The sequence below is a fragment of the Tyto alba genome, unplaced genomic scaffold (assembly GCF_018691265.1).
Source record: "Tyto alba isolate M040663 unplaced genomic scaffold, T.alba_DEE_v4.0 Super-Scaffold_6, whole genome shotgun sequence".
NCBI classification, from domain to species: domain Eukaryota; kingdom Metazoa; phylum Chordata; class Aves; order Strigiformes; family Tytonidae; genus Tyto; species Tyto alba.
In genome coordinates this window covers 38,824,099-38,849,817 of record NW_024881327.1, presented here as the reverse complement: position 1 = coordinate 38,849,817, position 25,719 = coordinate 38,824,099, and the positions used below count along the sequence as shown (strand labels likewise).

Here is a 25,719-nt window from a genome sequence, read left to right as displayed (position 1 = left end):
GAGCACTGGCTGGAGGACTCTGATGAGATATAACTTTAGCAAAGCATCTTATGACCTTTCAGCCATCCTGAACTAATTTTCATTGCACTTTTGGCAATGGATAAAATTGGGTTGATTTCAAATAAAAGGATGCTCTCATGTGGTCCGTGGGAAAACAAATAAGAGCTTGAGTCACTCCTGACATGTCTTGAGGAATTCAAGGCATCAGATTTAATAGTCTATATTAAATGTATTATCCCTGAAATAACTTCTGGCAGTTTTGAAGCGCCTGAGAAAATACTGTGGATTGGAAACTTGAGCAAGATCATCTTTAGTGCCACTGCAATTGTAAATAGTAATGATGGCAGACAGATGAAAGCTTCTCTGCTGTTTTGAAAAAGAAATACATTACAGAAATCATAAAAGCATCTGCAGTGACAGCAAAGGAATCTATACCAAAGCTCTGTAAAAATAAACAGGATATTAGCTGAGATTCATTATTGCTGTCTTTGTAGATGTCTGTATTTAAGCTAGTTCAGCAACAGGATAAACCTGATTGTTACTATTCTCAGTGAGCACGAGACATCTAAGATGTGAGACAGGAAGTTAGATTTTTTTTCTGGAGGAAGAAAAAGAAGAAAATGTAACTTTTAAGGTTTCCACTGATCTAAGTCTGTCAACAGCTCTCAGCAGTCCCACCAAACAAGTGTGAGTTACATTTGAAATATCAAAGAAAGGAAGAAACTTCCCTTTGAGGAAGCCCCTCACACACCATCCAGAGAAACTTCTACATGTTTTGTTAAAGGATTCTTGTGTTATCTGCCATCCCTGTAACATGAACCACATCTCTCTCTAGTCTGAAAAATACATGATGCGTTTAAAAAGTGGTATATATTGTTCTTTTTTTTAATTTTAGCAAAGTTAGAGGGGAAATGGACAGGCAAAAGAAAAATAAATCACATACTCTTGGTTTGTACTGAGTCAGGGAGTTCTTGCCACTTATGAACTGCTGGGCAGAACTCATCCAAACACAGGCAAATAAGTATGGCATAATTTGAAGTATAGTAGCAGAGGTAAGAAATGGAAAAAGGCAGTGACAACTGATCCAGAGGGAATCTGAGAAGGAGCTGCTTACTTCAGAAAATCTAAACCCGTTAAATTTCCAGACCAATATTTTGATGAAGAGTGCTGGAGCTCTGCCATGAATCAATGAGAAGATTATTTTTCTTTAACAGAGTTAGCTGGACACTAGCTTAACAAAGTAATTATCAAATTAAAGAGAACTGCTGTACTGCTGTGAACCTGCATAAAGACTCTTATAATTACTGGTGTTTCAGCCTATCTTTGTTTTAGAAGAATCATGCATTTTAATATTTTTGCATAAAATACGTTCAGCTACACTGTCTGAAATAGTAGGTTTACTCATATGTAATCAATCAAATATTATCTTTCCTAGACTGCTTTTCAAATAGAAAGGCTATATGTGCATGACATTTTACTAAGTCAGCTGTGCCAGAAATCTGGGAACACTAATAATTATGAAAAAGCAAAAGTTTAAGTTTCATGAATAAGTTTCATAAATGATGGTAAGACTCTAAATACATAGCATCATGTATTTAATAGCAATTTTTCTTTTCCTCAAATGGCTGTATATAAGGGCAGTCATGAATAGATTAATGAGAAATTTATATGGATGTTTGTAAAAATTACTGTAAGCATTGTCTTATTCTGGAAATTTTGCTCTTTGCCCCTTTGACTCATCATCGCATAGGTAGTAAGCATATAAGTATAAACCAAAAGCACTGCTTTGCACTGTTGACTTGAATATAATGAGTAAATTAGGATGGTATTTTCTCGTTGCTTCTTTCCCTAATAACTAAACTAGACAGACATGTCAAATAGCATCTTTCATAAGGTAAAAGTGACAAAAATCAGGGTATAGCTATGATTGTATAAAGAAGGAAAAAAGAAAGACATAAGTGCTTGAAAACCTTGCAAAAAAAAATCTATAATATTCTTCAATACGAATGAAAATTGGATGGTCATGTGTACATGAAAAGCTGTACATGCTATTGTAACACAGCTGTCTGATCCAGGCTCCCAGCTCTTTAATATTAGAACTGTTTCAAAATTTCATGGTAGAGGACTCATGGTTGTCCCTTTCAATCCTGCTGACTTTTGCTTGCAAATTCAAAGCACACAGAAGTATAGTTTAGATCCTATCAACAGGTCTAGAGAAATGTGTCACAGTCTGATGAGTAGATGTATCAGTTTCATAAGGACAAATTATAAATGCTGTGCAATTGCAATAACCCTTACTTTAAAAAAGAAGTGACAGAAGTGGAATACTCAATTAGAAAGACATGCAAGGCAGAAAAATCTCACATGCCAATATTACCTCATTAAAGCCTTGCTTAAAAATGGCTTTAACATGCTCTCTGTAAATAATATTTTTTGTTTATTGTCACTGCATATTAACTAGCACTTTCAGTAGATACTAAAAAGTCTTCAAACAATCATGTATCTTAAACAGAACTGAATGGCTACCTCATGATACATTGTATAAACAAGCAAAAATCAAATACTGATATTCTCCTCCTTTCTAGAAAGAGGTCTAAATGCTGGGTCAGTCATTTTTCTCCAGAAGGGGCAGTTGTGTAATGAAGGCATGGAGAAAGCTGATCCTTGCTAACTGTCTCGCACAACACAACTTCGTTTTTTCTTGTAGCAAGATGCACCAGTGGTGGCCAGGTCCAGAGGACGCTCTGCTCTGTGTACTTGTGTCACAGTTCTCACTGACCCCTTCTGTTGAGAAGCTATGCTGCCGTTTTCTGTACCAGCTAATGTTGCCCATGGACATTACTTCCATTCCTAATACTTTTGTGTGATGTGGGTGACCAGCGCACTGATCGGAATGACCAGGGCCACGTATCTGGGTTTAGGATAGCAGTGACTTGCCAAGGAAAAGCGGGCATTGATCCTAATTCTATCAGCTGCAGCAGAGGCTTCACCAAAAGCTAATGTTGTATTGCAGTGTGCTCAGATGCCAGGGGATGTTCAAATTGAAGCTGACAGCACAATCTTAATCCTGCTTACCTGTGCATCTGTATTGCAATAATGCAGACTGTAATTACATGATCACATATATTTGCACAAATTAATTTGATAGTATACAGATTTACTACATTCTAGAAATATGTGTGCACCTTTCTACAATCAAGAGACGTATCAAGGTATATTAATACTAAGTTGAAGTCATGGCAGTTCATAATATTTCTACTGACATATTGGTTACATTCTTTAGAAAAAGTTATTGCCAGGAGCAGATAAAGTTGTATTTATTATATCTGAGCTCTACATTGTAGAATCACACCATCAGATTCTAAATAGGTCTTTTATCTTTGTTATTATTAAAGAGAATTGATGGGGGAAAAGAAGTTTCAGAAGAAGGCATTTTGGCATGTAAGACTGGCTTTCAAAGTATGGCAAGAACATGCATGACCCCACTCCCTCGGTGATGGGACTTCCATACAGCACTCCAGGACTGTCAGTGGGGGCTAATTGCTTGACCCAACACGGGGGAAGTGGGTCTGGAGCTGAAAAAACAGCTACTGCTGAGGCTGGCCATCGGCTTACCCCGAGGGAGGTCAGCAGCACCAGAGGGGCAGAGACGTAGCTGAAGAGCAAGGCTGCAGACCTCACAAAGACTAAAATAAGTGAAAAGGATGGGAGGCAGCATGCTGATTAGTCTACCTACTCCACATCTCTAGAAGAAAACAAAACAAAACAAAACAAAACAAAACAAAAAACAACCAGGTGTTTGGGGAAGAGGAGGAATTGCCATCAGACCAGAGAAGACCGTTATCACAGGAATATGATGAGTGCTGGATATGTAGAATAGACTACTCCAGGACTAACATGCTTTTTTTGGAAGCAAGGGAAAAGAGCAGAGGGTCATTCCCTTTATGCTGTAAGTGATATAAAAAGTAAAATAAACCCAACTTTTTTACCCAGAATGCCAGACAGGGCACCTGACAGGATGCCTAGTTGAAGGCATTATCACAGAGGTTCCTTCTCCGGAGCTAAATTCACATGCACTTTTTAGCTCAGTTAAGGACCACTTTTCTGAAGTCAGTGACCAAATCACCCTGCTTTGGTCTGCACTGTGGAGAGGTCTCCAAGCTCACAAACTGGATTCCCTTCACAAGAGAAGAATCAGATGGACTCCAGGAATGCACCTAATTCATGCCAGCCATTAACAGCCATTTGGTTCACCAGACTGGATTGGACCTAGTCCAAAGTAAACCTCTGCAAAACATGTGCCATGTGAACGTCATGTCCTCAGCTCCTGCTGTTTTGCTCTTCAGATCCTCTCCTACTGCACTGCACTACTAACGTTGATGTAGCCTCTAGCTACTAGCACAACAGATTATAACCTTAAATCAACAAGCTGTCCCTGAGAGTGCTAAGAGTACTAACTCTACCTTTCTGAAGGTGGTTGGAGAGGCTGGATCACCAAGTTGGAACATATTGCCCAGACTTTTCCTTTCTATTTACTTGAGCACTTTCTTCCTACTATAATACAGTTCTTGAGTTGTACACAAATTCACATTACAGGTCATGCACATTTTACTAAGCTAAATTAAACCCTTCTCTTAGTATAAGATATCATCTGTTTCATTTTTATTCTAAAACTACTAACCAGTCCAATCAATTTAGCTGTGCATGTATGATGAAGAAAATCAGAATATTGAACAGAAACAGTCGGGAAAGGGCTGATACTCCTTTGTTTTCGAACTTGATAAACATTTTCTTGGTGCAAGGCCACGTTCTGGTTCAATATGTCTTTGCCTGGAGTTTTGTTTTGTTTTTTTTTTTTTTTTTTTTTTTAAATAACCATGACCTGGAGCATCCCTTTGGATTACAGAATTTGATGCATAGCCAGCCATGCATGTGCAACTGTCCCTAAGAGCCAAGCCTCAGCAGTAAAGCTGGTGTGCATACAATCTTGAAACAAAAATAGCTGTCAGATCAAAGCTAATCTGCCACAAAAGGAAGCACTGATCCCCAGTCAGGGAATACCAAACTAGTTTGAGTTCACGATTGCTTAAAAAAAAAAAAAAAAATCACAGGGCTTGATTTTATAAAAGAAAAATGTATTTTTAATGTCTCTAATCTCATTTAGTAGTGGATGAACTGATTTTCCTTAAGGCTGAAAGGCGGGGCAGGGGGGAGGAACAAATATAGATAACATTGGTTCTTGAGAGTGAAAAAAGTTTAAAAGTTTCTGAGCAACTAAGAGTGGAGGGAAACACAAACAGTTATACAGCAGGCTGCTGCTATCACATATGCCACCAAAAATATGTTAGTTAAATGTTCCCTGGACCAGGGTTTCATTTTACCTTATTTTAGTGAATTAAATCATGTACTACAAAGGAATTTGGATCTGAATGAAAGGAACAAGATTGATATCAGGATGAAAAGTAATGCCCTATTAATTCAGGTCTAGACATTAAAGACAAAAATAAAATTGAATTACACAGTATTCTAATATTTCTGGACTAGATAAAATTGTATATAAAAGCCTTTTTCATAGCCAAATGGAGATGGAAGCAGTAATGGATTTTTGAAAGATACAACAAAATGGTCAACATTACTTTCAGGCACCCAGTGAACTGCACAGATGATGTTGACTCAAAAGCTGCTGCTGAACAGACAGCTGTCCACTGGTGCTTCTCAGCACACATTCCTCCACTATATCCAAAATGGTAAACTTCTAAGATTAGCCCATGTCATGGATATAAAGCACCGCTTTCAAGCTGAATGGTATGAAAAAGGCAGTGCTGATAATGGAGGAATAGCACCTTCAAGGCACTGTAGTCAAGGCACAACAAGCCCCTTTGGCTGAAGGAACACTCTTACAAGCAGGCTGTTCATTCGGGAGTACAGGTGTGGAAGACACATCACCTAGATCTGTCCAAGGCTAAGCTGCATGTGATAGTGCCTCTGAGCAATAAAATTTTCTCAACCAGTGAATGATGATCCACATGTCTTGGCTGAGTGATAGCAATGAAATAGACATACACAGTGAAACCACGGGGATGCAGGTAACTCCATGCACTGCAGCGTTACCTCCTCAGCAGCCCAGGCCATCTCTAGTGCATCAGAGCTAGCCTGTACTCCTTCTCTCGGCTTCCTCATACAATATAAAATCCAGGTACCAACACTCACTTTCAACGACCTGGAGTGCAGGTCCTTCAAAACAGAGCAGCTCTGGAATACTGGACCTAGATTAGCACTTTTTCCTGTGCAGGCAGAGCTGGGCACTGAACAATGTCCTTCAGGAGACAGGACATGCCCAGTAATTCAGTAGGAGAGTAATTTGAACTCCACAAAACCAAAGGAATATCACAAATCTCAATCATTCTCTTCCAAATCCAATACACATTCCTAGAAACTGTCCTCTCTGATGTAAACTTTTAATAGTATCTACATATTGGCTGAATTTGTCTTGAAAAATCCTAGACAAATACTCCCCAGAACCCACTTCTCTAAGAAAACAAGGAGAGAAAAAACAAGAAATGCAAGGTACTGCTTACACTGCTATATGCACCAGAATTAACTTAAAATACAATGGTATAAAACCTGTATGGATCAGAATAGTGGAACAGCAAAATGTCAGCAACACTTTAAAGGTAATATAATTTGGAGTGCAGAATTCAGTATGATGAAGAACGATAGCCACTGTGTAATATCTCAGCCTTCTCATACACAGCAGACTTTAAAAAAAATTCATGACTACATTAATTTAAGGAAACTTCCAATATGGAATTGGGAACAGTATCTCAGTGTCCAGAGTCAGCTTTTGGCTCTATTTCTACTAATCATCATGCTGCAGCTGACCCAGTTTAAATGTATTTCTATAAAGATTTCATAATTTTTGGTGATGTTGCATATTGTATTCTCCTAAGCCATTTAAATATATTGCAGTACAGTAAATACCTAGTGCCTAAAAATAAGGTGCATCATATGGAACAGCACTACTGCATCATTAAAATACAATGTAAAAGTTTTATTAAAGTTTTATTTCTACAGTAAACACAAACATGCACATTGGTGTAACAAACCCACCAGTACATTAGGATGCACATCTGTATATTTGACCGTGTTCTATGTGTGTGTGCATACATGTATGAGAGACTAAATTTGTGGGTAGAGGTCATATTTTGCAGAAAATTTTTTATTATTTGAACTTTAAAAAGATCATCTGTACCTACAAGTCTTGTCCTGCTAGTGTCCTAGATCTGTGAGGTCTGCAGCACCACTACCTGCAGTGTTAAGTACAGACTTCTCAAATTAATATAAAGTTACCATAATATACCTAAAGCTCCCAGACTTGTTAGGATTGACATTCTGATTCACCTATACCTGAAGATTCAAAAAGGGAAGAAAAAAGTCTGATGGTCCACTGTTTAGTTATTCAGTGCTCTATAAAAGGAAGTTCATTTCTAACACCGTCAGGCAATTCATATGCTCCAAAATATTATAGTATATACTGGCTGTGGGTAAAACTATTATGTTTAGTTAAATGCTTCTCTTTGGCCTAGAAACAAGATGACAATATGAAAATATGCTCTGCCACAAAGTTTCCATTTTTTTTATGGTATTGCTTAGGTCATTCATAGAGTGGGGTATTTCACTTTTGAAAAAAAAAAACAAAAAAAAACAGAACAAAAAAAAACCCCAAACAATGTAAGCATAATAAAAGAAAATATATTTTTAAAAAATGCAGAAGAAAAATACTTCCAGACTACTAAGGGGAAGATACATATAATTCTAGATTTGGATGAATATTCAGACTGAGTCTTGTTCCTTATAGGAATTCTGCAAGTATGTTAAAACATTTTTCTGCAAGAATGTAACATACATTAACTGACCATCTTAAAAATCACCTGATAATTATAAAAGCTGAAGTAATAACAACCAAATATTTTAATTTTCATACAAAAATATTTAAAAATACCTTAGTATACATCTTTATTTCTCAATTTTTTAAAAAAATTAATGACCTATATTTAATGTACTGATGCCATTTGAAGCCAAACACTGCTCTGTCTGTCAGTTATTCAGCAAAACAGAAAAAGTACTGACCAATTCTTCATAACTGCCGTCACACTATGCAAAGAAATAAAATTTACTCTGAGTTTGCAATAGTGAAAAGTTGTTTAATATTTTGGTGTAAAAAGCTATTGACTTCCACTACTTTGCATGGATTCCCAGCATTCTATTAAAATTGTCTCCAACAGAGAAAAAGATCTGAACGCTACATAATTTGGACCAAATGGGTGTACAAAAGCCAACCACAACAAAGGGATGATTTGTATTGGGCAGGGGAAAAGCCCATAAATCACTGTGATTCTCTCATGTTAATTTTGCCTTTCTTCTTCCTGCTCTCTGAATGGACCCTAGGCTCCTATAATGTATCATGTCCTATTATATTATGATTTCTCCCAAAGAGGGTTTATCACTTAATCTGTTTATACAGCAGCAGAATCAATCTGATTGACTGGGATTTCGGTGTGCCACTGCAATTAGAGGCTATATATAATTCGCAGTATACACATTAGGAGTTCAGTAGCCCTTTTCCAGGTGCCACTTTACAGACATAGGTTCTCCAACATTGATTTGTGTAACAAGCTTAGTAACAAGCAGAAGTGATTTGAGATACTCATTTGTAAGATATCCGAAAACTTGTATTTATTTGTAAGATATGGGAAAAGAGGTAGATAGGACAGTTTTCATGATACACCTTTACATGGAATACCTAACCAAGGTTGTGTGTGTACATACGTGCATACACACACATGTTGCATATGGCTGGCACTTTTATAGTAAAAAAGCCCTTTTGTATTTTAAAGGTATCAATAACTCAGAAGTGCAGAAACATTATGGTAACTAACAAGCCTGCAGCGGGCAGAGGTGAAGGTCTAATTCATATCTGCTAATCACAAATCAGGAACTAGCAAGAATTATTCCTTCAGCACCTGTCAGTATTATGGAGAAAAAGAAAAATGCGTGTTCTGAAGGAAATCAGTGGAAGATTCATGTGGGAAGTCTTGCATAGCCAGCAGTATTAGAAAAACATTATTCATATTGTTAAAAATGAGAAATAGCAGGGTGTTTTTAATCACAAAAAGCCTGGCACCCACGATGAGAAAATAATTCTAGAACTTGTTATGATGGCTGAGACTGAACTGAACAGGGGGCTGAAAGCTGGCACTTGCTTTGGGACCAGCGACTCCAGGGAATCAGAGGTGCAGATCAGACACAGTCCCTTGACTGCTGGAGGCACCACAGCCTCCCCAGGGAACCTGTTCCAGCACCTATTTTTTCTTATCGATAAGAACTAACCCCTCAATGTACTTTTAAAATTAAATTTAAGGCCAGCTTCTCTTCTGTTCATCATGGATATGGAAAGAGACCACAAGCCTTTCCTTGATAGCTCTCATTATTATGTCCCACTTTCTCCTCTCCTTTTTCCCATGTCTTCTCTTCTGTAGACTGAACAACTCAAATTCTTTCATTTCTCTTAGTAAGTCTTATTTTCAAGACTTTTGCTTTCCTCTGGACACTCTCCAGTCAGACCACATGTTTCTGTACAAATGCCATCCAAAACGCGAATTCAGTACAGACAGAGAAAAGGCAATCCCAATCAGTAGGAGAGATACAGCCGGTGCTTCAAAATACTGGATTCACCAAAGCTCAACTGACTGGGTCAAAATACGGATAAAAACTATGCATGGAAATTAAGAATCTGTTAAACAGACCTGATGAGATATCCAGAAGCCACAACTCTACTGTGAGAAAGAAAACAACTTTGGCAAAAAAGTTAGTAGAAAAATTAAGGCAATAATTAGAATGAAAAAACCCTGATGAATATAGAATGTAAAAGCAAAGAGTAAAAAGGGGAAAGCCTTCTGTAAAAATACATTATGAAATATAAAATACTAGAACAAGATGCTGAAGGTGGCAGTGAAAAATCCATGACTATATGGGCTAGAGAAAACAAGAAAGATCTTGAATTTTATTCAAAACTTAATTTAATTTGGAAACAGAAGATTTGTTAACATCAATATATAAAAAGCTTTTTTGGTCTACTTTTTGAAATAATGTTGATCTTGAGATGAAAATTGCTTCTGAGTCTGTCAGCAGCTAAGAAGGCTCTTAAATAGTATCTATTAGGAGTAAATGTTTTAAAATTAGGAGTTCTAAAAGTTTCTTTTGCACATTTCTATCTGGTGTTAAAAAATTATAATTAAAAAAAAAAAACAAACTACTGAGGGAATTAAAAAAATCCACTACTGTTGTGCTGATATTTAAGAAGGGACACTATATAGTCAGGTAACTGTATAACATAATACACTTGCTTGATATCAATCGAGACAAAATAGTGAAAAAATTCATACAGGTTTTAACTGACAAAGATTGAAGTGAAAGGGATGTAATTAATGCCAGTCAACATGGGTTTATGTAAAATATGTCTTGTCAAACAAATCTCATTTTATTCTTTGATGAGCTTCCAGAAGTTTGGGTGATAAAGATAAATGCATAAGTGTAATACACTTAAGACACCTGTAATGCATTGGACTCACTAGCACATTGTTTATATTCTTACTAAATATTATTAATATACCATTTTAATAGAGCATATGTAAAATGGATTGAGAACTCCTTAAAACACCAGTTTTAAGAAGTATCAATTGGAAATCATTAACTGAGGGGTGGAGGTGCTAGTGGTGATCCACAGGCACTTGTGGACCTGATAGACCTGATTTTAACAACATTTTCATCTATGTTCTCAAATTAAACTTTAAAGTATTGCCAAGAAACTTCAGAAAAAATGAAACTAGAGGAGTGGTGTATAAAGATGAAGACCAGGCAGTTGCACAGAATAATCTGTCTCACTTACTAAGCTAGGCCAATTTACTGTGTTTTACCTGAATGCTCAAATCATGTTTAATGACTGGGATTTCTCTGGGAGAGAAAATAAAAGGAAAAAGAAAGAGCATGTTCCTGGAAATACAACAATCTGTTTCTCTTGACAAATTTAATTTTCTCTGTAAGAGTTATGTGAGAGAAGCCAGACAACAGTTTTATAGAAACCTGGGGTGATAATGTAACGTGCTAGCCTCTCAAAACCATCTTTTTGACAATAGTTAAGCAAGTGGGTAAGTGTGGCAAACTTTCCCTGTTTATTCCCAAACTATGTTCCCTGCTTGTAAGAAACGCCCACTAAATGTACCTTTCCACCATTAACCCCCGCAGAAGTTATCCAACAAAGAGCAAATTATAAACAGGGACAAAGGTAGAATGAATTTGTTGCAGCTCACTCACTGTGTATTCACTAAATAATTTGTAGTAAAGTCTAAGATACACCTATGCAATAAATTGTAAAGGCACACAGAGAAACTTAGATAAGTGCTTTAAAGCTGACGATTTTACCATTTGGCCCAAAGTTCACTGTACTCTGAATCTATTGCCCAGAAAACCCTACTTCTAACTTTCCAGTTATCAAAAAATCAAGAAACTAACTAAAATCAAGCAGGGTTCATGCATCAAATTGAGAAAATTAACAACAAAAAGTGCATAAAATGCAAAGCATGGTATAGTTATACTGTATATTCCACATGCAAACAGCAGTAGCAATTATAACACAAAATGCATATTCAGTTATCAGCTACAGATTCAGAGCAACAGCAAAACCAAAATGACCATCTTTTTCTAGGGATATACAGAGCAAAAGAGCTCAACTGGCTCCTTCTGAAATTTCTCCTGTGTAACATTATGCAATGCCATACAAAATTGGGTGACGGAAGCCCATAAAAAGTGCTTGAAATTCTCAATACATTCTACATCTATAGGCTTAAATAAATCCATTTTGAGGACTCCATCATACCTACCACACATGAAATGTTTTTACAGCTACAAATGTGATAGCTTATGCTTTTGCTTCCTCACAGCATATAGCTCCTCCATGAACAGAAAGTGTTTCATGAACAGAAATGCAGACAAGGTCTAATTTTCTGTACAGTGGCAACTACGTCTATTATGCATTACAGTGTCACTTAGCTCCGAAAGAGTTAACTTCCTAGCTCCTATTCTCTGCAGTGCTGCATAAACACTGCACATTATTCTTACTGAGCATGCTTCATCTTTCCTGTCTCCACAGTCTTGGGCTGTCAATCACCTGTCAGTCCCTACCACATCAGCACAGTGCGCATCACCAGGCTGTCAGCACAGCAGCTGATGAGACTCTGCTAAGAGCTGTCAATCAAACTTGTTTCTCTTATCTGTTCGGGAAATATTTTGTCTCTAAGAAACAAAGAACCTGGGCAACAATGGATCAGAGTCTAGTATTTACTCTTTTACAGGGATAGGAGGCTCTTAACAGGAAACGAATATGTTTTACCCACAACAAGGAAAAAAAAATTCTGCTCCATTAGGTATATTTTCTTTTTTGGTTTTGTTTAAATTCTATTTACTTCTTGACCCAATAAATCAGGACATAATAAATTAAAGCACATTTCTTTTTGCTCTCACTGTAAAATGAATTTAATGGTTTACTTCTTAGTTTCTGTTAAATACAATTCAATGCAGTTTAAAACAGGTAGCATCTCTTTGGTTTTGGGAATCTTTCCCTGTCTTTAGGCATTGGAATGTGTGAGCTTTCTCTCCATCTCACTGTAGCCAATAAGCTAGACTTGAGAAAACACACATAATTTACACCTTTGTTACATTAAAATATATCTTCATTTTCTGTAGCATTTCTCATTAAAACTCAATTTCAACATAGAATTTAATAACATGACTAAGGTTTGTAGATAGTAGCAGACCAAAAGTATAGCTGAGGGGTATAAGCAAGCAGGAAAAAAAACGTTTTCAGTGGATGTTTGAAAGAAGATAGTATCTTCTTTCTGGAATGCTGTACTGGGGAGGAAGAATTGCAGAAGGCAAAGTTCTTGCATCTACAGAAATAAAATACTGAAGAAAGACAAAAAGAGCTGCAAAGATGAGTACAGCAGCAATTTCAGGTCTGACACGGAATCTCTGCATGAAAAGTTGAGCTGAGTTTTCAAGTGCACAGAATCTATCTGAGGCAGCATAATGTTCTGCAAAGATAACCAGTCTAGGTCTAACAAACCTGGCAATCAAATTAATTAACATTGGTGGAGCACTGAACTAACAGACCTCTACTCTTTCCAGGGCATAAGTAAGTGTCCTGGTTACCACGACAGTAAGTATCTCTACATGCTGTGCCATACAGATATACAGGCATATTTAAAGGTAGCTCGAGTATCAGTACATAGTGCTGTCTTGTGCCAAGTAAAGTAAATATAACCCAGTGACTTACAGGCCCCACTTTGACCCGTATCTGTTTTTCCCTACAAATTAAAGAAACTCAGATCTGATAGACAGGGAGAAACTTCACAGACCCAACAGTGAAAGCAGCAAAGGGAAGAAAACCGCTTTTCTCAGTATAGAGAGGAGTGCTGTAAAGCACAGTAATGTGAAAGGCAGGCCTGAAATATTTGGTGCTTTTCATAAAGCTTCAGCTTGGGGCCATGAAATTAAATAAGCAGCTTAGTTTTCCGAGACAAAAAAAAAAAAATGAGTTTACAACTCTTAAAGTCTCTTGGACAGAACAGTATATGAAAAGTTAAAAGAAAGGGGAAGCAAGTAGTATTTTTAAAAAGTCTTGTAACACTTACACAAACAATGATTTACAGACCTGATCCACATGCTCTGAACATTTGCACTGGCCGTGGAATTGGGCTGTCCAGGTAAGAGCACAGGGCAGAGAGAGCCAGATGGGAAAAAGGCTGCAATAGGAAACCCATGGAAAGGAAAAGGTTGAAGCAAGCATGGAAAAGAAGCCCCAGAGGGGTTTGGGGACTGCAGTCAAGATTAGACAAGAGCAGAAGAGAATATACAAGTTCCCAGCAGTCTCTCACAATGTTCTCAGGGGCTCTGAAGAAGGAAGCTGGGGCAAAACAGCATGCTTCTTGTCTCCGGCAGCTTAAGGCAAGACCTGGATAGTCACTAAGAACAAGGAGGGAAAAGGGCTGGGAATTGCCATAATCCAGAAACAAACTGTGGCCATGGACAATGAAAAACTATTTGTCCTTTCCCCACCACCTCCACAAGACTTTTGCTGGGATTTGTTTGCTCCAGTTCTCAAAAGAGGGAAACCATTGCCCAAAGGAAAGAAAATGAGGTAGCAGCCACAACTGATGTCAGAGATGTAAGCAAATCTCTCACAGGCTGAAGCAAGACAAAGGCAGGCAATTTTGAGCTGAATCCTGGAGCAAAGGTGAGAGGTTGGCATCTTTCATCACTTTCAACTATATAAATGACTTCTCAAAGGATGCCTAATTTCTCTTTGCCAGGGCCTAATCTTGGTTCCCTCCATTACTGTTTGTGCCTGCAAGAGTAAGAACAATTTGTCTTCTCTCTTCCCTCTCAGCCAGCTCCAATGATTTTAATGACCACTACATACTGAAAAGCGTGCGTGCTGGGCAAGGAGGCAGGTGTCTTGCTGGGGACAGTACAGATGGAGACCAGGGACTTTTGTTTCATCTCTTCCAAAACTCCACGCTTGGTGCTGCCACCACTCAGCCTACCCTGGCTCACCTAAGAGGAGCCCTAGCCCACAGGACAGTGATTTCATCATTTCCTTGGAATAAAGATACTGGGTGACGTTATGGTCTTTGGGAGATGCCAAGATCCTCCATAGTTGTAACAGAGCATGAACGTGGCTTGGGGAGGCAAAATGGAGACCTCAGTCAGGTCTCTGTGCTTAGAAAGGACCCGCTACAGGTAGAAGCGATTTTCCACTAACGTTTTCACCCAAAGGGGAGCAGACTGCTCTGTTCTCCAATCCTGGACATCTTTTTGGACACAAACTTCCCTGCTAGGAAGACGGGGTTGCTCTTAACACACAACCTCCACTCTGCACCCTTCCCAGGCAAAGCTTGGAGGTTTTCCCGAGCAGCGACTTGGACAACCTGACACCCCCAAAGCTGCTCTCAAAACCTGATCAGATGGCAATGGAAGTCCCAGACTGGAACAGCTCAAGCACGCTCATTAGAGTGTAACTAAACAGGAATATTGCTCATGTCAGAGAGAATCTCTAATACTGCAGTTCAGAATCACATGAATATTTACTAATGAAGGCAAGGAAACATGAATGAACGGAAAGAGCCCTAAATGCTGAGCTTTAAATCCAGCTGCTGATAAAAACAACACAAAAAGCAACAAGTTTGTGTAGAGGACAGAATTTAAAACCAGAGGAAAAATCACGTGTATTAGTTGCTTTTAAAAATGTGCTTACAGTAATTTGATCATTCAATCACACTTATTAGCAACAATGCTAAGAATTACAGTATGGCCCTCTACCAAACTGTCCCAGTTACAGCTAGCACAACTATTATCATGCATTTGTGACAACAGGAATATTTTACTCTTTGACAAATTCTTTCATATGCAGCACTGTTTTCCAGAAACACAACTCCCTCTGATCTAACTGGACATTAATTGCTTTTTTGCTGATGTATCTGTGCCTTCTGGACTGATAACACAACTAGCAAATCTGATATCTGACAAGTTGACTCAACCTAATCAGGACAGATCAGCTGTTACCAACATTGCTATAGGCTGTAATTTGAGGACCTTTACAGAGTTATCACTTGCTTTGAAAGGCAAGAAACTGTAATTCTGTCAACACTAATCCCAGAACGTGCGTTCGAAGTGGCTGTTATTTTTTTCTCCAGGAGAAGGTAAGTAACACTTGTCAAATAAATACCTGAGATAATTGATAAAAGAATTAGAAGTATGTGAGTGATATGCTGACAATCAGTCACTCATGAAAGAGAACCTCACAAGCCTCAGAACATTAAGCAGAGAGCACAAGCTGTCACCATGAAGCAGGGGTCACTCTGAATGGAGTGAAACAATTGGCAATGCAGTTTTTCAATGTTTACTTATCTCTCTGTCGCTTAGTGCTAAAGCTGAGTGAATTATTCACTTCAAACAATTTGTTCAATGAATTTTACTCCTTTTTCCTGCTCAGTGTATGCGCCAATGGATACCAATGCCATCAGATTCATTCACTGCTTCACTTTTATTCAAGCTTTCATTTTGTGCTTGATTGAGAGTACGCTAGACTTCCACTACTGTTCAGAAAATATCCAGGGCAGGTCCTTAATGTGTGCAAACAGCATAGATCCACACAGCTGATAGAATAATGATTATCTACACCAGCAATGATATAGCTTTTGGTATTTTCCTGATCCCTGTTTAAACCTAGAAGCCCTCCCAGGCACAATACTGAAATATGCTATAAAGTTCCCTTCCTGTGAACAATTTAGCCCACAAGACTCAACACCTGAATGTTTGCAGAAACCAAATCAACAAAGAGTGCAAGCACAGACAAAACAAAATAATTTAAAAATTACAAATATCATATTGCATTATTTGCCCTACTCCTCTAGAAATAATTTATTTTCATGTAATAAAATCCAGAGGAATTACACAAAAAAATGGATTCCCAACCCATGCGATTCTTCAGTGGAACTTGATGGTCACTGAATGCAAACAAGTGACTTTGTCATTGCCCGGGTTGCATCTGTCTCTTACAGATAAACTGTATTTAGAAACTCAGGATTAAAATTAGAACGAAAAAAATATCTCTTACTGTATCGCTTTGGTCCATCTTCCAAACAAAATGAAAGGGTTAAGGTTGCATCATCTTCAAAAAATTCAGTTGCAAAGGCATCCCACCAGAGGTTGTCACTATCCTAGGAAGCAACAGATCATTCACTTAACAAGATGCAAAATTAATTTATGTTCTTCCTTTGTAAAAGAAATTCAGCAGGATCACACATAGTTTGCAATTGTTCACCTATGATTTTGGAGTGTAGCTGTCTACATGAAAGTTCTAGTTCTAATTTAAGAAAAAATCTAAAATGTTTAGTTTAATATACAATAAACTGTCATTTTATCAAGCACACTAAATATGTAAAATCTTTCATTCTCATAAATACATGTTTTTCTTCAAATGTTAAAAATGGTTTTATAAATTAGTTGCAAATAAAGCAATTATGATTTTTCCCCCCTTTTCTGAGCTGTGTATCTCAAATGCTTGGTCCTAATAATGAAAAAACCTTAGTACTTAATTCTATAATGCTACATAACCCAATTATCAGCATGAGCTGACAAGAAAGTTATTTAGAAACTAAATATAATAGCCATTCCACTCCAATGCATTTAATATAAATACAATGCTACCTCAGGTTAATTAAATACCAGCTAGTTACTTAAACGTAATTGTTGTGAGAAATCTTTACTTTTCAGTGTGATACATGAAGTAAAAACAATATTTTAAGATGACCTGTGTATACTTAGACTTACAGTAATATATATAGCTGGAACATAGCAATTATTAATATAGTGTACAATGTAAAGCATATACCAATATATCACTACAGGTGGTCTGTCAGAGTTGACAACTGAACCAGGCATTTTCAGACCTGGCTCATCAACAACAGGCACCCAAACCTTTATGTCTAGGACTTGTGCAGGTGGTCCAGCTTGCAAAGGTTTTCACAGAAGTCTGGCAACAACAGAATCCACCAACTGTTTCATTTGAAAGCTATGGATATATTTAATAGCTGGATTTTAAATGTTTGGCGTAGCCTCTTCTGCTCCTTTGAAGACCAGATATTTAAATCACTTGCAGCACACAGGATCATCAACAAAGCTGCAAATACACTTCTGAAGATGGCCCAGCCACACTCCTCAGAGCCACTCTATCCCACTCACTGCAGCTGCTTCCCCAGCGTGCAAGGCTGCGTTCATTCAGCGTAGTGAGCACTGAGTACCTCTTAATGCCCAAGCAATATGTAACTAAGCCAGAAAACATTTGTTACCTTCACAGGAAAAAAACCTCTGAGATAAAATGCCAATTTAAGACAAAAGATGCATCTATAATACTCATTATATGTACACATGCAGAGAAATAACTATCTGTGGTTTTTAGCTCTGCTCCTGTTTTTACTGAAGATGTTACTATTGGATTTCAGTCCAAACTGCTGAGCAGGCTATCTTTCCTGCCTCACAACTTTGATTTTTGCCAAGCACCCAATGAAGAAATGGTAAAGGCAGATTTTAGCATTCTGGCTCCTACCAGAGGTCCCCAAAAGACTTCCTGGCTGGGTCAGAGTCTGTAATTCACCTTTCTTGCCATGGCTCATCCCACTCGGCGGCAGCAGCAGGACAACAAGCAGCACAGCCCTGTGGTACTTGCTCAAAATTCAGTCACACTAACAGGTATCAAAACCATCCCCATGTCTCAGAAATCTGTTGTCACAGAGAGCTGCTGCTCTTTCCTCTTTGCTGGTATAAACCTGATGAGTGTTTCCACATGCAAACGCTGCTGCACTGACTAGCCATGTAGCCCCAACAGTAAGTACAGAATATATATATATATATATATATATATATACATATGTTCAACAGAAACCTAGCAACCAGCTTCTAGCAACACACCTCTGTGCACCAACCCTTTACTTGGGACAGCCTGGTGGGTGACATTATAAGCCCATATGAGCGTGTACTGTCCAACAAGTAATTACAAGCTACCATGCTCTGCCATTTGCCAAAAGAGAGGTTGCAGTAGTGTTTAACTGGGATCTTTCCGACCTACTTGTCATAGGGAAGAAAGAGGGGAGGGAAGGACTGAAGCCATGTCACATACCACATTTGCAGCTCCTGTAAACTGGGTAGTTGAGTATCACTGGAGCTACTCATGGAGCATCCAATGACACAGGAGGCAAAAGGGGAGGATCACACAGTCAGGATGCAAATGTACATGGGAAAGACAGAGAAGAGCAGGGAAAGTACAGGGCCTCACCTCAAAACCACACATATTTGCACTCTCTCTTGCTTCCAAGAAGTCTGAAGGCAAGGAAAATATGGAGACGGAATTACCGTGGATTCACTCCCTGGACAGATGAAATATCCAGACTCTGTCACAGTTTGAATACTGTCCAAAGTCTTTATCTTACACTTTTGCATATTTTATGTCAGAAATAAGGAAAAACAGAAAATGCAACACCACACCTCCACCCACAAAAAAAAATCCAAACCTTAATGGAATATATAAATCCTCTGTCAAGCTTGGATACGCTCTGCTGATTAATTCTCTGCTCCACCCCTGTCACAGGTGGGCCAAACTACTCTCACAGCCAAATGGTGAACAAAACCAAATGAGGTGTCCTCTAGCCAAGCTGAAAAAGGATCCAGTTATTACAAAAAAAAAAAAAAAAAAAAAAAAAAGAATAATAAAATCACCCCCTTTTTCTTGCAAAAAGGGGATGGTGAAGGCAAGGCTGCCCCCAGGCATCTTTAACTTATGCTCTGACAGGTTACGGGGGATTTTGCCAGAGTAATTATTTTTCTATTCAACAATAATGAGAAATTACCATGGCAACCTCCCTTTCACGTAGTGCACTCACACGCTCAAACATTGAAATAATGGCCTAAACATAATAAAAAAAAAAATATATACTTAAAAAATATTTTGTATTAAAATAAACTTAAGGAATGGGTCAAAGGAGAGAAGAGGGCAGAGACAGCCAGCAAGTTGGGTCAGAAGTGAAGGCGCCATGCTGCTGTAGCCAGCTACTCAAGCAGCAAAACGTCATCTGCCACAACTGTCATTGTTCCCTCTGATCCCCTCCACCCCCAGTATTATTTGTAATTTGAAGCATGGCTCAACTCTGAATAGGGTCTCCAAATAAATGGAATCCTAGGGTTTCAATATTTTTTCCTGACTCTGATTTCTTTGTCAAATGTAATCAGATTTTAAGTACAATGATGTTCTTTTTCCCCCTCCATCTAATAGTCCCACGTGTTCACTGTGTGATCTGAGAGTCAAGCTGGGTTCTTCTTTACACCTTACACACTTACATGATTAAGAGTCTGCTAGCCAAATGAGGTTTTTCTACTTGCCTGTGATGGTGATTGCTGAACCAAAATAGATCTTGCATCTGGAATATAATGCCAACTGAGCCTATGGCATTTTCTCCAAATTCCTTTATTTTTGTTTAATGACTTGGAAGGCAGAATACAGTTCATGTAAAAAGTCTGTACATAAAAACACACTCGAGAGAGGATGCAGCTACCTTGCAGGACAGAACTGGAATTTAAAATTATTTTGATGGATTGCCTAAATGATCGAAAATGAAGATGAAATTCAACACAGTGAAGTGACAAAAGCACAAATACAAAATGGGGAATAACTGGCTAAGCAGTACTGGAGAAAATGGTCCAGATCATAAAGCAAATATATCAGCAACCTGTTGCTCTCACAAACAAGGAAAATGTCTTAGATATAATTCCCTTCCACTCTAGCAAACACGTCTCTGGAAAGACTTCAACTGGAATAGTCCATCCACTTCTAGAGTACTGTGGCCAGGTCTGGGTGTCCCACTCTTAAAGGTTTTAGCTGAGAACAACAGGAATCATTGAATTTAAAGACACAAGAAACAAACCAACCACAAAAGACTCATAGGAAGCAAAGCAGAAGGACCTAGCTGTGTTTAGTATAAGACAGAAGCAACTGACAGGGAATGTGACGACAGTCTTCAACCATATGAAAAGACTGCAATAAAGGAGAGCGATCACCTGTCCTTGGTGGGTAACAAGGATAGAAGTAATAATCGGTTCAGTTTTCTGCCATTGCAGGTTAAGGGGCTTAATCCCCTGTTACAGTTCTCTAGGCTAGTCTTCTGTAGTGGGGAAAGAGATGCAGAGCATGCTCTCAAGAAGAGTGGAGGCAGAGGCCCCGTTGCCTACGAGCCTCGGGCAGCGCTGCCCCATCGCAGCAGCTCCACAGCTCGTACCCGGTGAGAAGCGGATTTTTGTTTTCTCCCTCACATCGCTTTTGGCTGCACACGTATAACAGGTGTAAATAGTATATTAAAAAGAGAGTCATGGAAACAAATAAATGTGATTCCGAATACACACAGGAAACACATCTGTTCTGAAATAGGGCCTTTTTTTTTATATAATCACTTTCAGGGAAGAACTGAATTTTAAACAACAACCTATGTGGCTTGGCATTGGACAAGGCAAAAATAAAAAGAGATAGTGCCCTTGGGAGCTTACATTTTTCTTCTGGCACCTGCAACCCTTCCCTATTGACACTTACTATTTTCAGAACTCTATACGTCCACACTCCTGTTGGCAACAACGCGCTTCTCATATTCTTTCAAGTTAATGCTGCATGAGGAAACTGCTGTCTCTCCAAGGAGAGAATGGTATTCCTCCCCTCCTCCCATTCCCAGCAAATCAAACTACACTTTAGCTTTTAAAATGCAGTTCAAGATAAGATTCTACCATTAAATACACCTGTAAAAACTACACAGCCATTACAAATCATGAAACTCACAAGGTAAGTATCATAAAAAAATTCTAACACTAATGTTTATACTCAGAACACACTGACAGATGATTAAAAATAAAATGCCTGAATACAAGAAACCAGTAACTGTCCCCACTAGCTTTAAATTAGACCCATCTTGAGTCTACCCAACATATTTAAGGTTCTGATATAAATTTCACAGGAGTAACAAATTAACAGTGATCCATGTATCTTAATTTTATACATTTAAACATTTGAGTACTGATCTGTAGGTCTGGCCCTGCAATGCACAATGTTTTTATGATCTGGCATGGGAGTTTTTTTGTTATTTATATAAATTCCATATGGAACAATGGTATTCTGACTCTTAAATTGATTTTCTTGGAAACAGTATGAACAGAGTGGAATACTCATATACAGTATGTAGGTGAGAAACCCATATAGGCAAACAGCTGTGTGTTATACAGTACAAGACCATGCACACCTATCTTACATTCAGACCATCTTTGCCAGCAATATGTGGTACCTTGTGCAGTTATCAAAAGAACCTGAAAAAGAAGACTAATCTGATTGCCCAGGGCTGGTTTGTAAGGACCGCTCTCATTGCTTTTACATTTGTTATTCTATCTCATTTATTTTATCTTAAGCATAAAGCATGTTTTATATATCATTAAACATACCTTTAATCTTGCAGCTAGTGGTATCTCACAGAATCTCCAGCTCCCCTCTCCTTGTCAGGAATGCCCGACTCTATTCCTTCCATTTGTTATTTCACACATATTCACAGTTTTAATGGTGTTGCTTGCTTTTATTTCACTTACTAGTGTGGCTGGATGCCATCTCTCAAACAATGTGTAGTAAAACTGGCAGAAAGATTTTAAGACTTGGCTTTGGTCATAAGTAGTTTTCTGTTCCATTATATACTTGCAACTTCTTGCCAAAACTCTGCTCAATGCCCAAAACATATCAGTTTCTTCAGCTTATTTAATAATTAATTAAATTATTGTTTACATTCTACTTTGGAACTTATCTTTGTCTATACAGTAAAGAAACAACACCAAGTTTCTGCTTTATTGAAAAGGAAGAATATAGTCACGTAACAAATCCTCACAGCAATACCGCCTCGGAGAGACTGTCTCGGGTACAAAATGGGGGCAGTGTCTCTGCTTCTCACATAAATCTGGAATGACTTTAAGAATCCAACAGAATTACAGAGAAAAGCTCATAACAGAAAGCTACTCTTACAGATTCACTGGAAATTCTTAGTACATCAAGGATCCTATTTCTATTGCCTACGAACCATTACAATGTAAGGCAACAAAATACTGGGAGAGGTGAAAGGCAGTAACTGTTCATTTTCTGAATGGGGAACTGTGAAAATCAAACATTAATTACTTTATTTCAGATAAAAATGGGGAAAAAACCCAAACCAAACCAAACAACCAACCAGATGCTTTGAAAAATATAGATTGATTCATGACACTTTCTTGATGTACTTTGAACCCAGGGATGTGGAAATCAGCATCACTACAACAAAGCAATTATGCTGTAATGACACTGGCCATACACCTCAGCTTTGCAGATACACTGCTTTGAGATAGCGTCACTTAGATTGTCAAATAGAAAGTCCACACCGGACAATCATACCAGGGGTTCAGATTAACTGAAACATGCTGACACTGATATGAGAAAGATGAATATTTTTCTTACATTTAGAAAGATGGTTGGCCTCTTCCTTGTTATTTGGCCACTGATGTATGCCCGAATTAGAGACTTTTTGCTAGAGTAGTTGTGGCAACTTCTTGCTATGCTGGCAAATAGAAAGACCAGTCTACACACAGCTATGAAAGTACAGTTATATCATTACATGTAAGCCACTTAATTTTTCCATCTACACAGATGCTACATGTATATCAAGTTGGATATCCTTTTAAAATTGGAGTCCTTAAAATTACAGAGATTTTCTAACTTAAGTTGTTAGGAAGGGATGAGACTGAGAGCTATCTGGTTCATAACAGAATCAAAGAAGAATGCCTGGTCTCAAACCTATTATTTGTCATTGTTTAAATTTTACTGCAGCTTATGGACAAAACAGAAATGAATCCTTAAATATTCACTCTGTGCGTTTTTCACTATTTAACTACAGCAAACAGACATGCATTGCAGAGTTTAATACTGCACTGTAAGCAGTACAGAGCAGAAAGAGTTAATTTATTAAATGTGCCATTTTACCTGATTCTTTAATTTGAATTCATTATTTCCACTCCTGGAACGTGAGCACAAGAATGGATAGGAGAAAGAAAGGGTAAAAAACAGCAATGAGGCTGTGGGCTCAAGACATATTCCACTGCCAGTTCCTTATAGCCACCATGGCATCATCCTTGATACTTCACAGCAATATTATCAATAACTAGCAGAAGATGATCTTTTGTTCTTTTTAAGTATATGGGATAAGGCTACACTTGGTCTCTATGGATAAGACCTATATTCTGCCTGTGTGAACAAAAAGACTGATCATTACCAACTAAATCATGTCCAGTTGTTAACAGAAATAGACACTTCTACCCGCAGTATAGTATCTGTTTGGACTTGGTATATATACAGTGCATGCTAAATCCATATTCAAAGATATTTTAAATTTAAGCCCTCTTTTCAGTAGTCATGAGGATGTCTCTAGCTGGCTGGGAACAGTAATGGATCCTTAGTAGTATTCTCCATCCGTGATCATGGCAGACAAATCACAGACTTGAGTTTTGTGTTTATCAAAAATGAACCACTGTTACACTTCTCTATTCTGCCACAGAATACCCCACAGCCTCAGCCTTTGAGAATGGTTTATAGAGATGGAATATTAAGTGTGTCTATTATCTATTGTACTACAGTCAGTCATATGAATGTTCTTATTTTATTCTGACATTTTGACCTGGTTTCTTTTTTACCTTGTTTACTTCCATCTGTATGAGTAAATGGAAGCTACTGTGCCATCTATCCCAATGAAAAAGCAATAACTAGTATTGCCATCAGTGAATATATAGCATCAAACACTGTATGTCACTAGGGCACAGAAAAAAAGTCATATTCCCATCAACATTAGTAAAAGAGTATCTCTGGATCTATCTACCCAACTGCACCAACTCCCAAGGCTCTAAAATTTAGCAAACACAAATGCCTTCATCAGTTATTACAGTGAAAGTAAAATTATTATTGATAACATTTAAATACTACAATGGGAGCACAATAAAGACAGTCCTTAACACCTCCATTTCACACTGGACTCTCACCACCACTTTGTTCACTGAAGTCTCATGAAAGCACCACACATATTAGAGATAAGTACAAAGCTGGGATCTTCAGAGGTCCCTGCCTCTGAACAACTACGATCTAAACTATGATCTAACAGACTGTGTTTTGAGAGGTAAGAAACAGATCTTCAGCTGAGTAAAGAAAACATACTGCTTTTACCTCTTGTGCTTTATTCTTGTGCAAGTCTAGTGGCCCAGGTAGGGAAGGGAAACCCAGATAAGACAAACCACATTTCTACCTACATTCCAGCTTCTTGGAGAAGTATCAGTGGTGACAGGGCTAAGTAATGCAGCAGGGAAGAATTGATTTTACCATAAAAAAAAATTATATAGGTTGAAAAGACATATAGATGAGGAGATATATCTCTACATGACACTTACACACTCTCTATCCTACAAGACTTTGAGAAAACTCTTGCTAAGACTCAGCAAAAGACTTTTAAAATTAAGGATATGCTTAAATGCTTTGCTGGACTGGGATCCAAGTACACATTTGTTAGCCTGCAAGTCAAATTAATTAAAGATTATGACTTCTTATTAAGCTTTGCAAACCAGGTAAGAGCATATCACAGTGTTGGACAGCTCTGTCTAATCAAAGAGCTGTTATTTCTTGGGAAGGTACACAAAGTGGAAAAGATCCAGTGTATCGTATGTCCCATCTCCTTTAGAGGACAGGTATTCTCATGCACAAAAGCTTAATTTAGCAATAACTAGCCAGAAAAAGAGAAGACATTTAAGAGGGAAACATTTAAGAAATCACTCGCTTCTGTTACTATTTACAAGCATATCTACACTTTAAATTATATATTGCTGGCTGCTTTTAAGTGCTTAATAATATAACTATGGCTCTAGGTGTTCAAGTATCACCCAAAGAAATTGTAGCAGCACTTGGTAAGTCCAGATAGTGCAGAGAAGCAAATATTATGGCTCCTTATAGAAATTTTGGTAAGAAGC

General features: G+C 38.0%; 1 protein-coding gene across 9 annotated transcripts in view; it reads right to left on the bottom strand.

Moving 5' to 3' along the window:
• Positions 1 to 25,719, bottom strand: part of LDB2 (LIM domain binding 2) — a 374,853-nt gene that overhangs the window by 125,003 nt on the left and 224,131 nt on the right. For all 9 annotated transcript variants that reach the window (XM_032984524.2, XM_032984519.2, XM_032984522.2 and 6 more), the window contains one exon: positions 16,733 to 16,835. In XM_032984524.2, the coding sequence (XP_032840415.1) occupies positions 16,733 to 16,835 (103 nt within the window). The remainder of the gene's footprint in view (positions 1 to 16,732; positions 16,836 to 25,719) is intronic.